We start from the raw sequence: 14,742 nt of genomic DNA on the forward strand, positions 1-14,742 counted from the left end.
TTCCTCCTTGTTCTTTTATTTCTACAGAGCGGGGAGCCGTACGTCAGACCTCCCACTCCTGTAGATGGCCTTTGCAGCCCTTCCCAACGTTTTCCTTCATTAAATTAGTCCCAGTGGTTGGTAGGTAGCCTTATCTTAAACCTTTGCAAGAATCACTTAAGAAGATAGATTAATCACTAGTGGGTCACCTCTTTCACCAAGAAAACTCTCTGTGGGCCCACACCTGTTTGCAGCCAGAGTTCTGACGCCCAGAGCTCAGACGCTGGAGGCTGTGAGGTTGGTGTGGAGGAGAGGCCTCAGTCACGGTGAGCCTTGGCCTTGGCCATATCCAAGCCAGACAGGTCTCCATTGCAAAATGACGAAGTCAGCCTGTCTGTCGGCTTCAGCTTCATCATCTTCTCCATGTGTTTTCGGTAGGCCCTCTGGATGATGGCAGCGCCCAGCTCTTCCTCCATTCTCCTGGTGGTGGTGACTATGGGCTCGTACAACTTCTTATAAGGATTGGCCTCCATGAACTTCTCCTCCATCATTGTTTTCATTGTATCCAAGCCGCTGGAGCTCCCCAGGACCCTCGTGGTGAAGGCAAAGAGGACATCCATGCAGTGGAGGCGATCCCCTGTTACCATGGGCAGGTCCATCACCAGGAACTGAAACTTATTAGGCTTGGCCACACGCAATGGCTCAGGCAGGGCATCGGCAAAGTCAGAGAGGGACGCATACGGGATGAACTGTGTTGCTTCGGGGTCAAACTTCTCCCAGATCTCATAGAAGATCTCAAAGTCATCTTCACCCAGAGGGTCCTCGCTTTCCTCTGTGGCTGTGTTGAAATTCTCTAGGATCACGGCAATGTACATATTGACCACAATGAGAAAGGAGATGATGATGTAGCTGACGAAGTAGATTATGGCTATCCGTGGCTGCTGACAGCTATCCTGGGAGGAGTTGGAGCTGGCCTTTGAGTCCAGCATGGGGCTGAGGAGTGAGTCCCAGCCAGCCGACGTGGTTATCTGGAAGAGACACAGCATGCTGCCTGAAAACGTGTCAAAGTTGAAGATGTCATCGATTCCGGAGCTCCTCTTCACATTGCAAAAACAGTTCATCCCAAAGATGGCGTAAATGAACATGACCAGAAAGAGCAGCAGGCCAATATTGAAGAGAGAGGGGAGAGACATCATCAGGGCAAAGAGGAGCGTCCTGATGCCTCGTGCCGCCCGAACCAGCCTGAGGATTCGGCCAATCCGAGCCAAGCGGACAATTCGGAAGAGCGTGGGTGGGAAAGGAATGCTACTGTCCTCCAAGCCAGAAACCATGGTACCTAGAGAGGAAGGACCAGTGAGTTCCCAGAATGCATTGCAATTCCAAACCCAGCCAGTCTTCCACCTAAGAATCCTAATGGGGCCAACATGTTACCCACACTTTGTCCATTATACACACAACTAAGAAATGGCCACTTGTGTTTCCAAGGTCCATACTATTCTAGATGGGGTTTAGGATGGAGAATGGATGCATATACCATTGAAGGTAAGTAAGGAAAATATGGCAGTTATAAAGGGCTATTACCTAGGTTGCATTTTCTTTTTAGCTACCTATGGGTCAGCACCTACCATAGTTTTCCTACTTACTGAGTGCAGATGGAAAACAGCGCCCTTCCCTACAAACTCTTTTCCACACATCGAGTCTTTCAGAGCGTGTGGAGAAATTTCTCCTGAAGATTAGCTTAAGCTTTGATCGAGCTACAGAGGGAAATTGTGGAGCCTGAGAGACCCGAGTTTATTAAATGGGATGGGTGTTTATTCATCCGAGGCTCCAACACAGCTCTCTGCAGTGAGGGCAGGCTATGTGGAGGGACATAGAGGTGGCAACCCTGAGGTGCTTCTCCTTAGTCCAAAGCTGCCCGCCGATCTCTCCTGTTTGACATTTTGCTCGCTGTAAGGACCACTGAGGTCTCCAGCCTCACAACGCTTGCACATGAAGGTGGGAGACCTGTTCTCTGCTGTGGACACGCCAGAAATGGTGTCCCAAACAGAGCTTTGCACAGACCGATGAATATCTGGGCCTAAAATGTCACTCTGTGTTCTCACGTTCTACTCATCAGGCAAAGTGCTCTGGGGAGGTAAGGAGTTTACATTTTTGGCCCAAATATTATAGAATGGCTGGAACATGCTTGCCTTGTGTAGGCATGGTCTTCCCCTTGCTCTGCGGTCACTGGGGATCACGGCAGTGGAAATGATTTTGCCAGTCTCCTAGTGACTACAGAGAACTCCCTCACTAAACCTCATCACTTGGCTGTAAACAAGCAGCATGCTAGTTGGGCAGACAGTCCTGGCAAGGATGGCGCCCACTCAGTGACACCAGCCTTTACAGGCTCAGTGCTGAGTACTTTATGGACCAACCAGGCCCATCTGAATCCGTGTTCTAAGTGCAGCGTTTGTCTTTTGCAAACGCATGACTTGGTGTGCACCTGTAATGCATCTTACTCATCAATTAGACTGCGAACTCCGAGAGGCAGCTCACTTCTTCTCACACTCATTTTGCATTACTGTAAAAGCTGAGGCAGGGGCTTGGGGGAAATGTGGAGGCCAGGTGTTGGATGTGGACACAGAAAGGTACATGGGACTCTGCCCACACTTCTGAATAGAATTCGGCTTCTTGTGAAGATGTCCTGTGTTGGAGCAAACTTTCTAGAAGCACGTGTGATTTCCACCACCCCCACCCCCGCCGCCGCCCCCAGGAGATGCTGGGAGGATTCCAGTGATACTTCTAGAAGCCGCACAATGCCCTGGGCATGTCCTGGAAGGGGCGGTGGGAATGGTGACCTTCCCCAGACTCATCCGATAACCATTCTGTAATTTTTGTCAATATCACTTTCACCAACACTTACGACTGGGACTTATCAATAAAGATCATAGGTCTACTTCCAACCATCTACCTACACACACACACACACACACACACACACACACACACACACACCTTAGAACCTGAGAAGACTGACTCAATCTGCATCCCTTGGGAGCAGGAAAAACTAAACACTCAGACCTAACACCTGGCATGCAGCCTTTCTGAGACAGGACCGAAGCAACCATTTGTAAATCCACTTCTCCTTGTCTTTGATGCTCTCTGGACTGAGAGAGGCTCTCGGGCGCCCCCTACACACGGTGAAAAGCAATGTTAAGTCACAGGCGATGCCTCGCACCTATAGTCCCAGCACGTGGAGGCTGATGTGGGAGTGTTAAATGGGTTTGAGGCCAGCCTAGGCTACGTGAGAAGGCCCAGGTCAACCTGGACTAGGGCGGTGCCCCATCTTATCATCCCTCATCAACAAGGAGAAAGAGAAAAAGTCAAATTAATGTGTTAGTTCAAATGAAACTTCAAAGACCCAAATAAACTAATGGCTTAGCCATGAAGGAGTATATTAACATGCACACGGTTGAGTTTTGATTCTCATTACTGAAAAAAAAAAAAAAGAGTAAGAAAGAGAGCCGCAGAGATGGCCCAGACTCTGAGCATGAGCTACTGCTGTAGTGCACTTGAGTTGGATTCCCCAGCACTCACGTGGTATAGGGGGGCGGGCTGTAACTCCAACTCCAGAGAGATTCAGTGTCATTGGCCTTGGTCTCTTTGGTCACCCATAAACATCATTTTAAAATGATAAAAATAAATTATTTCAAGCTGGGCGTGGTGGCGCAGGCGCAGAGGCAGGCGGATCACTGTGAGTTCGAGGTCAGCCTGGTCTACAAAGCAAGTCCAGGACAGCCAAGGCTACACAGAGAAACCCTGTCTCGAAACCCCCCTCCCCCCCGCATATCTTAAAAGGTAAGAAAGAAAACAGAAAATAAGAAAGGATAAAGTATATGATAATTCTCTTTCTTCCATAAGCTTTATGGCTTATGCAGCAAGTCTGTGGCTATGAAAATCCACTGGTTATAGAACAAGGCTTGCTCGTGAGCGGGGCTCAGAGTGCCATCCCGTGGGTCACATAAACATAAGACTCAGGATAAAGAGGAGGGCTGCTTGTCATTGAGGCAGTCTTGACACCTGAGTGGGAGGCAAAGGAGCCCAGCAATGGTGCGTGTTCCCAGAGTTCCTCTGGTACCCCGGTGGGTTTTGAGCACAGACACCAACAACATCAGCACTAACGGCCGAGCTGGTAAAAACCACAAACTGCCCATGGGGCTCACGGTGACACAGAAGAGGTGGAGTTCCAACTCAGCCCCCTGAGATGTCAGGAACCACCACAAAAGCTGTCGCTGGGGAGACTTTTTTTCCCTTCTCCAGTGAGCAAGCAAATCCCTCAAGAGAACGGAAATAGATGCCTTGTGGTGCTTCCCAATGGGCTGTGCAGCCGTAGCCCGGCCACCACCACGTAGGGATTTTTCCAGACCCTACATTGAGCCTAATCTGCTCTCTGCGGAGAAGCTTGGCACACCTCCAAATGCTTAGTTTTAGGGTTTGCTCCTGCCTCTTCAGGGAAGTCCTGGCTACGGGCTTTACTTACTAACGACAGAAAGAACCACGACCACACAATCAAATAAGTTCCAGCCATTGGTGAAGTAGTGCTGCCTCAAAGCAAAGATTTTGATGAGACACTCTACAGTGAAGATGACCACAAAGACTACATTGAGGATGTCAAAGATTTTCTTCATGTCTTTGGTCTGCCCATCATATTCAGTCATCATGATAAGCATATTTAGGACAATAAGACCCAGAATGATGATGTCAAAGACCTGGCTTGTGACCAGGTCGAACACAAAGGCTTGGCACTTGTTCTGAGGAGGAAGAAGAGAGAAGAAAATTATGTCGTTAAAAACAACAAAATTTGTTTTCTCTTACAATGAAGGCAGTTCCTAGAAATATGCACAGACCCCTTCAAAGTCAAGAAGTTCTTTTAGGCCCCCCCCTATTTGCTTTATTCAAAACTGATTGGGTGACTGCCTTTCTCTGCTTAGGCTGGCGCTTTTAGTTCTATTTTAAAACAGAAGCATAATCAAAAATACCCTCAGTAGCAACACAACTTTGATGCCACCGACGGTAGGTGAGGTTGAGATAAAACAGCTCTTGGAGACTTCAACAATAAAAAGATGGCCTCAGTATCCACATCGGCATTTACCCAAGAGACGGATGCAGAGAGCACCTGCTCACCGTGGGCAGGATGGAACGGACATCTCCAAGGCTCTGTTTACTGGTTCAGAATAATCAGAACCTTAACTAAACTCCACATTCAAGCAACACTCAGATGTCAGTGCTTAATTCCAGTTGGAATAGGCTAGAAGAACAGCGTCCAGCCCAGCAGTTACTAAAGGTGGAGACCTGATGATTTCATAGGATGACTGAGAATGAAGTTGAACACTGGTTCCTTTTTTGTTTGTTTCTTTGTTTGATTGGTTGGTTAGTTTTTTGAGACAGGGTTTCTCTGTGTAGCCTTGACTGTCCTGGACTCACTTTGTAGACCAGACTGGCCTCAAACTCACAGCGATCTGCCTACCTTTGCCTCCGGAGTGCTAGAATTAAAGGCGTGCGCCACCACACCCAGCTGTTGGTTCCTTGTTTTGAAGTTTTAAATTTTATGATTTATTTTTCTTGGGTGTAATGATTAGTAATGAACACTCATGTCTAGCTTTCCTAAGGACTTGTAGGCATCTTAATTTTGTTTGTTTGTTTGTTTGTTTCAAGATAGGGTTTCTCTATGGAGCCTTGGCTGTACTAGGCTTGCTTTGCAGACCAGCCTCGTCTCAAACTTATAGAGATCCACCAGCCTCTGCCTCCTTCAGTGCTGGAATTACAAGACATCTTAATTTTTTAATTTCTAAGATAACATGTACATATTTTTAAAATATACTGGGGCCTAGAGAGATGGCTCACTGGTTAACAATGTACACTGTTCTTGCAGAGGACCTGAGCTCAGTTCCCAAAACTTCAAGTGAGGTGGCTCACAACTGCCTGTAACTTCTGTTCTGGGGGAATCTGGTGCCCTCTTCTGGCCTCTGTCAGCATTGCACTCACATGCACATAAAAACACAAAGACACACATATACAAACAATAAAACAATACAAAGAATTCTTCCTTTAAAAGTTAACCAGAGGGTTTTTATAAACCTGTGTCCCTCAAAATCTTGTAACTCACATGTGTATTTAGTGTCAGTTGCTCTTACCAGTGGCCTTGGAATAGGTTTTTGAGGTTTTTTGGTTCCTAACTTTTTCATTGCATTATAGTATTTCTTCTGTTCTTCTGTCATAAAAATGTCCTGGCCACCTAAGTACATGGAGACATTGACAGCTAATTAGCTACTGCCACAGAGAAATCAGCATCTGGCTAGTTACTCCATGGGGGAAATTGGCAACTAGTTAGTTACCACTAAAGAGAAATAGACAGATAGTTTCCACTAAGGAGAAGTCAGCAGCTAGTTAGTTACCACTAAAGAGAAATAGACAGATAGTTACTACTAAGGAGAAACAGACAGGTAGTTAGCTACGCTATGGAGAAATCAGCAGCTACTTAGTTACCACTAGCCATTTTAACAAGTCAAGTCTTGAATTCTTACTAACAACTTTCATGTTATATGTCACTTTTATCAATAGTTTCTGTTCTGAAGGGAATTGAAAGAATCTGGACTTAGGGACCAGAAGGAAAGATGGTTTCAGGTATAAAAGAGAAATAAGGTCATTTCAATAAATTATAGCTCACTTTTTAGAACACACTGATGAACAGTGCATCCTAAATACATTTCAGGATGCATAAATTAAGCCATAATACATCTATAATAGAAATTAGCAACAAAAACCATAGAATAAAATCCTATAGCAGAGGCAGGAGACATATGGGACAGGGTAAAGGAAGGGAAGGGGTATGACTTAAGCTCACTATATCCATGTATGGGCACATGCATGAACATGTCAGCAAATGTGAAACCCACAATTAATGTGGACAAATGAGTGAAATTTTGAAGAGAGAGAGAGAAAACACAATAAAATGGCACTAAGGTTGTCTTAAATAATTAGTGTAACATTATTAGTAAAAGTTAATTTTAAAATTTCCAAGAACAATTCTTAAGAAGAAATCTATGAAGCCAGGCACAATGGTGCACACCTGTAATTCCAGCACTGGGGAAACAGAGGCAGGTGGATCTCAGTGAGTTTTGAAGCCAGCTTGGTCTATAAAGTGATAGTCAAGGCTACACAGAGAAATTCTATCTTAGAAAAAAATGCAGAAATGTATGAGTTTTAAATATCTTCACTACTAATAAAAAGGCTAGTATTTTCATTTTTAGAAATTCATGCAACAGCCGGGCGGTGGTGGCGCACACCGTTAATCTCAGCACTTGGGAGGCAGAGGCAGGTGGATCTCTGTGAGTTCAAGGCCAGCCTGGTTTCCAAAGAGAATTCCAGGACAAACAACGTTACACAGGGAAACCCTGTCTCGAAAAACCAAAACAAGAAATTCATGTAACAAAAAAACCCTTCAAATATCAGATAAAATAGAACAAAATTCCTTAGAAATATGTAAGTGAACTTTTACAGAAGTTTGAAAAAAAAAGTCTCCAGTTAAGAGATAAAAAACAAAATGGAAAATTAGTCCCAAAACCACTGCTGGAGGCTGGAGGGCTGGCTCAGTAGCTAAGAGTGAACTGCTCTTCCACAGGACCTGGGCTTGGTTCACAGCACACATGTCTGGCAGCTCACAGCATCTGTAACTCAAGCTCCCAGAGAATCCCATGTCCTCTTCTGGCCTCCTCAGGTGTGCGCACATGCACACACACGTGCACAAACACACACACACACCTCTACATAAGGAAAGTGTCCTTTGACAATACAACAAGAAACTCAATTCTCACTAGCAGTAAGGTACTCTTGAGGCTGTGATGGATGTGTTTGGTGTAAAGACAATGAGCAATTTTGGATATTTAAAATATTTATTTTGTTTTAAATTATGTGTATGTGACTGTGTGTGGGTATGTTCATGTGAGTGCAGTTGCCTATAGCGGTCAGAAGAGGGCGAATAATACTCTGGAGCTGGGGTTGAAGCTGGGCTGCTCCACCTAGGTGCCAGAGACCAAAGCCAGGTCCTCTCCAAGAGCAGTGTGCTCTTAACCTCTGAGCTGTCTCTCCAGCCCCTAACTTGGAAATTTTAATTTGTTATCATCCTCTGCGCTCTTGAGACCAAGTTTCTCCATGTAGAAAAGAGAAAGAAAAGCATCAGAAAAGAGGGGAACTGACCCATTAGATGCCTGTTTCTACATCGGGTTTCATTGTAGCCTTGAACTTGAACTGGCTCTCTCTATGGAAAGAGCTAGAAACAATGACAGTGTGTGCCAGAACAGGGTTTTGAAACCCCCCAGAATTCATTAGTAAACTGTCCAATTGCAGAAGGGGGTTTCAACTTAAGCCTGGGTCTTTTTGTCATTCTAGACACAAAAATGCTGTCAAACAGGGGGCACTTACTTTACTTGAATCCTGATTTGGATCCAAGACTTTAATGGAAAGAAGCAGATAAAAAAAAGATAAAAATTAATAAGTCTTTCAGGAAAATTAAAGATACCCGTGAATGCTTATATTTTAAAAAGTCAGTGATCTCAGGGAAAGAACACCATGATGTGTCTGCCCAAAGGACTTAGAAAAACAAGAACAAATCAGTAGATGGGAAGAGATACAATGTATCATGGCAGAAATTAATGAAATAGGAAGAGAACAATGCAAAGAATTAAAGAAACTAGGACTTGGTTCTTTGAAAAGATAAACAAGACTGAAAAACTGTTAGTCACTATTAGTCTCTCTAAGAGAAAACCCCAAATTAATAGAGCTAGAGACAGAAAGGAAGCACACTTGCATGCCACATATAGAGAGACATACCCCCCAAAACCTTACCAAAATGAAACTCATTATTTTGTACACCTAAAAATTTAAAGCCTGAGCCAGGCTATGGTGGCACATGCTTTTAATCCCAGCACTCAGGAGGCAGAGACAGGCGGATCGCTGTGAGTTCCAGGGCAGCCTGGTCTACAAAGTGAGTCCAGGACAGCCAAGACTACACAGAGAGACCCTGTCTCGAAAAAAAGAAAAAAAAACAGGTATGTTCCAAAACATTTATGAATAAAATGAAACAAATTTCACAGTAGGGGCCTGTGGGGCATCGCTGGCAGGAGGATGTTCTTTGGTAGCAAATGTTATGCTGGGTGCTGGATGTTTTAGGTTCATTCTAGAATATTTTCCATAATAAAAAAAAATAATAAAACAAAAGGTTGCTGTGGTGTGATCCACACAAGGCTTCCTGCAGCAGGGTTAAGTCAACGCCGCAAGGCTGACATCCAAATTGCTGGTGTTGACTGAAATCAGGACGTGCATTACAGTGGGACCCACAGCCATTCCCTCCTCCTTGACCTGAGCAGCAGCTTCAAAAAGGCAGTGTCACAACAGCACGGGACTTTCCCCATAGACTGAGGAGGTTAGTTGGTACCAAGGGACAGCTCTGCTGAATTAGAAGAGGTTAACAGAAATCTATAGAAAGGCCTTAGCATGCTTATAACAACCAAAGATCAAACGCTGAGCCACATGGGGGGGATGGGGGGATGGGAGAGGGCAAGCAGTGCCTCGTGTTCCTAAAGGAGAGAAAGTCTAAAGGGGGAATTTGATTCCACACAAATACTCAGGTCTATAAGCTTTTTTTTTTTTTAAATGTTAATACAAAAATGTAAGAAGTAGGGATGGGGAGGACAGCTCAGTGAGGAAAGTGTCTGGTGTGCAAGAGTGGGGGCCTGAGTGTGATGCCCAGAACCCACATAAAAGCCACGTGTGCGGCTGGTCATTGGCGCTAAGTGGTAGGGGACTTGCACTGCATGGACGAGGCCTTGGGTTTTGTCCCAAGGCTGAAAAGATAAAAGTATTATGCAAGCTGAGTGTTGCAGCGCGTGACTGTGAGCCCCCCCCCCCGCCCCTCGCCAATGGGGAGGTAGAAACAGGCAGATCCCTGGGGACAAATCAGTGAGTTTCTGGTTTCAATAAGAGATTCTGCCTCAAAATATAAGGTAGAGCCGGGAGGTGGTGGCGCATGCCTTTAATTTCAGCACTCGGAAGGCAGAGGCAGGTGGATCGCTGTGAGTTCGAGGCCAGCCTGGTCTACAGTGTGAGTCCAGGATAGCCAAGGCTTCACAGAGAAACCCTGTCTTGAAAAAACAATAAATAAATAAATAAATAAAGTAGAGCAACACTGAGGAAGACCCTGATGTCAAGACTTCCACATACATGTACACACACACATTCACGCACGCACACATACAATGTAAGAAGAAAGTCACAAAATGGACCCAGTAGATCAAATATGCATAAGAAAGGAATGACAATGTTATTAAAATCGCCAGAGGAGGTGAGCAGCTGGTCCTTACTAGGAGGTGAGCAGCTGGTCCTTACTAGTAGTTAGGACCACTCATCTGTAACAAGACCAGCAGACTCACTAGGCATCAAGTGAAGGAAATAAGACCATAGTGAACGCTTTCTGCAGCTTCCAGGAAAGGAATGTGGTGTGTGTGTGTGTGTGCGTGCGCGCGCGCGCGCATGCGCGTGCAGGTATGTACATCCACGTATGTGCAGAGGTCAGAGAAGGGCCTTGGGTGCCCTCCATCTTATCCCCATGAGGCAGGGTCTCTCACTGATCCGGGCTGGAAGCCAGCAAGTCCCAGAAGCCGTCCCATCTCTGTGTTCACAGCACTAGCATTGCAGGTATGAGAAGTCGTGCCCAGCTTTTTACATGGGGACTAGGAATTTGAACTCAGGTCTTCATGATTGCATAGCAAGCATTCCTACCCACTGAGTCATCTCCCTTGCCCTGAAAATTCTTACAGTAAATAATTATTTTATAAAATAGGATACTATTAATGAGCTCAAATACCCCAAAATTAAAAGTATAAAATAATTCCAGTGATGCAAACACACACACACACACACACACACACACACACACACACACACACACACACACACACACCATGTATATATATGGTTACAAACTTGGGGGCTGGAGAGATGGGTCTGTCATTAAGAACACTTGTATCTTTTGAAGAGGACCTAGGTTCAGTTCCCAGCATCCACATGGTGGCTTCCAACTATCTGTAACTCCAGTTCCAGGGGATCCAGCGCCCTCTTCTGGCAGCTGTGGGCATTGCATACATGAGGTGCACAGACATTCAGGCACACCAACACACATAAAACAAAAATTTTTTTTTTTTTTAGTTTTTGTTTTTCTTTAAAAAAACAAAAACAAAAAATATTTGTTTATTTACTATGTATACAATGTTCTGCCTGCATGTGTGCCTGCCTGCCAGCAGAGGGCACCGGGTCTCATTATAGATGGTTGTGAACCACCATGTGGTTGCTGGGAATTGAATTCAGGACCTCTGGAAGAGCAGTGTTCTTAACCTCTGAGCCATCTCTCCAGCCCAGATTTTTAAGTTTCTTTTTGTTTGTTTGTTTGGTGGTTTTTGTTTTGTTTTGTTTTGTTTTTATAGACCAAGTTTCTCTGTTTAGCCTTGGCTGTCCTAGACTCGCTTTGTAGACCAGGCTGGCCTCAAACTCACAGTGATCTGCCTGCCTCTGCCTCCCGAGTGCTGGGATTAAAGGCGTGTGCCGCCACACCCAGCCTGACTTTTTAGTTTCTTAACTAGAGAGAATTATACCAAACTATACCAAAATGATGCAGCAGTGTCTAAAATGGTCACCATTTGATGACTGATGTAGGCAGATCTAAATTTTCTTTTATCTTCCTTAATTTGAAAAGTTAGCCAAGAGCTCCAGCAGCTTTCAGGATCAGGAAAAGAGCTATTAGGTTGTTATAATGCCTTGTGGGGAGACCCCTTAAGCTCGCCTCTTCCTCGGTCATCTGTCCAAGCGGGTTCAGGAGCTAGGACACAATAATCTCAGAGAGGAAAACCTGTTTCTCTTTATTGTGAACAACACAACACTCTTGAGACACTGTTGAGCTATAACGGCCGTGCACACATGCCGACCATGCAGGTGGCTGGTCTCCTCAGACCAATTAGCAGCAGCCTGAGACACAACAGTAATAACCTGAGTTAAGACAGCACTCCATGGCCGAGCAGAACCCAGATTTCTTGCCTTTGTCTTTGAGAGCACTCTGGTCTCCTCTTAGCTAAAGCAGGTGGGCTTCCTGGCCACTCTTGAGCAGATCGGAATGGCTGCCGTCAACAGCCGCCTACGTTAGCACCCCCCCACACACACACACACACAAAGCATTGCAAGCTGCGTGGAACAGCGCAGCTCGGCCAGCATACTTATCTTTCTCTGCTGCTGGTTGAAGTTATCAATAATAACTCCGATGAAGAGGTTCAGGGTGAAGAATGAGCCAAAGATGATAAAAACCACAAAGTAAAGGTATGCATAGACATTCGCCTCAAAGTACGGCTGCTCGTCTTTCTCCTGGGGAAAGATTTTTTTGAGGGGGGGGAAGCGGGGAAGCTTAATGAGAGAAAAACAATTACTGAACGAAAATCAAGCTACCCTAGCTGCCTTGTCCAGAAGACCAGAATGGAGTTCCCCAGCAGGTTTAACCACATAGCATCCTTCCGGCAACTGTGCACCACTGGACACCCCTCCCTTGGGTCCCTTGCTTAGCTCAAGGTGCACACAGTGGGGAGGTGGGAGCCAGGGGGTCAGGGTGTTTCTCACAAACAATGAGAAGCTTTAGGGGATGAAAAGAGAGGGGAGGGACATGGTGGCATTTGTCTTTTGAAAGTCTCTCAAATGTTCAAGTGTCTGTGTGGATATGCCATTGGAGATGAGCCTAGCACTGGACAGTCCACCTCCAGCAGAGGTGACTGGACTTCACGGCTCTTGCACAGTCCTCCTGGATGCAACATTCTGCCTGCAGTTGTGTCTTATCATGGTGACCTGCCAGTGCCTGGCACATATCTTCTGATAACTAGATTCCCAAGACACAGGACTGAACAGGCAGACGAATCAGTGAGTGAGTGAGCTCCTGTGTGGATGCTAGCTGATGACAGCATGCTTTCTAGCTCAGGGTTTGCCCCAAAGCACTCGCATTTCTCATGTCTCAGGACGTTTCTCACTTTTTTTTATTATTTATCTACCCAACAGATTTTATAAATTTGTTGTAAGTGCACTGTGTTATTCACGAATATGTATTTGCATATTCATGTTCACATGTGCGTGTGTGCGTGTGGAGGCCTGGGGTTGACACTGGGAGATTGAGAGTTTTACTGGATCACTCCTCACCTTTTTAATTTTGTTTATTTATCTAATTACACCTCTCTCTCTCTCTCTCTCTCTCTCTCTCTGTGTGTGTGTGTGTGTGTGTGTGTGTGTGTGTGTGTGTGTAAGACAGGGAGCTTGAGAGCATGAGCACATGTGTATGTACAAGTGCACTACGGCATGTGTGTGGAGACTGGAACAACTTGCAGGAGCTGGTTCTCTCCTTCCACACTGTGGGACAGAGAGATGAAGCTCAGGTTGTCAGGTGTGATGGCGAATTACCCGCTGAGCCATCTTTCTGGCCCTCTGGACCTTCATCACAGTCTCTCATCTGAACCCAGAGCTCCCCAGAAGAGCTAGTCTAGCAGGCCCACTTGTTCCTGGGCTCCCATTTCCACCTGCCAAGTACTAGAACTACAGCCAGGGGGCGTTCCCATGCCAACCCGGCATCTATGTGGATTCTAACTCTGGTCCTTATTCATGCAAACATTTCTCTCTCTCTCTCTCTCTCTCTCTCTCTCTCTCTCTCTCTCTCTCTCTCTCACACACACACACACACACACACACACACACACACACACAATCAAGTAAAAATTAAACACTTAAATTATATATGTCACATAAGTAATTATGAGACAGACATAAATATTACAATAAATTCTAACATTAGCAGTTAAGCATCTACTATCAGTTCTGGCTTTCCAGGAATGAGATTTTATTAATGTACTGAGAATTAAGTTAAGCAATATAAATGGCATCTGCCGAGCTCTGATGAGCACAGGGAGCCGTGACAACACTCCTTCCTCAGAGCTTCATCTGCCCTGCCTCCAGCCCACCTGTCTGCAGCGCCTCTCAGGCACCAGTTCTGTAGACTCCCAGGACACTGACCACACACGTGCCGTGACAGGGAACTAAGCAAACACCCTCCATTGGTTCCATTCTTGACTCAACCATCTTCAGCTTGGGGTGAACCCCTTCCCGTCCTTGGATGGAACCTAACGTGGAGCAAGAGGCAGACTAGACTGCCAAGTGAGTACCCAATTCTGACTTTTCTCTTTCACTGAGATTCTACAGTTGCCAGTTGCCACCTCTACTCTCAGGGGAGGCTGAAGCCATGAGATGTTCCTCTCTCACTCTGATTTACTGCAGTCTTAACACTCCCCCACAGTTAAGACAAGCAGACACTGAAGGCTGGTTTCCTCCTGGCCATCATTTGGAGATAAGTTAGAGGGAAGCTGGGGTACCTAGCTATGCTGTCATGCAGGAAGTTTGGGGCTGTGTGTGTGTACTCACATTATCTCTGGTTTAAGCACAACATTCTAGGACACAGCAGGACATGACTCACCTTACCAGAGTCAACGGCTGCGTTCATAATGTCCAGCCAGCCCTTATATGTTGCCTGAAAGAGAGGTAGAAAAACCCAGACAACAGCTGTAGACACTTTTTTTTTTCCAGAAACAAACTCAAACCATGCAAAAGCTTGCCAAGCCTTGTGGGCAGGTGTACATGAGCTGACACACTCCATCC

At 45.6% G+C, this 14,742-nt stretch overlaps 1 protein-coding gene across 1 annotated transcript in view; it reads right to left on the reverse strand.

Moving 5' to 3' along the window:
* Positions 1–296: 296 nt before the first annotated feature.
* Positions 297–14,742, reverse strand: part of Scn11a (sodium voltage-gated channel alpha subunit 11) — a 71,076-nt gene continuing 56,630 nt past the window's right edge. The window contains exons 22-26 of the mRNA XM_051140166.1: positions 14,561–14,614; positions 12,279–12,420; positions 6,153–6,253; positions 4,499–4,769; positions 297–1,315 (exon numbers count right to left, since the gene is read on the reverse strand). Of these exons, the coding sequence (XP_050996123.1) occupies positions 297–1,315; positions 4,499–4,769; positions 6,153–6,253; positions 12,279–12,420; positions 14,561–14,614 (1,587 nt within the window). The remainder of the gene's footprint in view (positions 1,316–4,498; positions 4,770–6,152; positions 6,254–12,278; positions 12,421–14,560; positions 14,615–14,742) is intronic.

The sequence above is a fragment of the Acomys russatus genome, chromosome 32 (assembly GCF_903995435.1).
Source record: "Acomys russatus chromosome 32, mAcoRus1.1, whole genome shotgun sequence".
NCBI classification, from domain to species: Eukaryota; Metazoa; Chordata; class Mammalia; order Rodentia; family Muridae; genus Acomys; species Acomys russatus.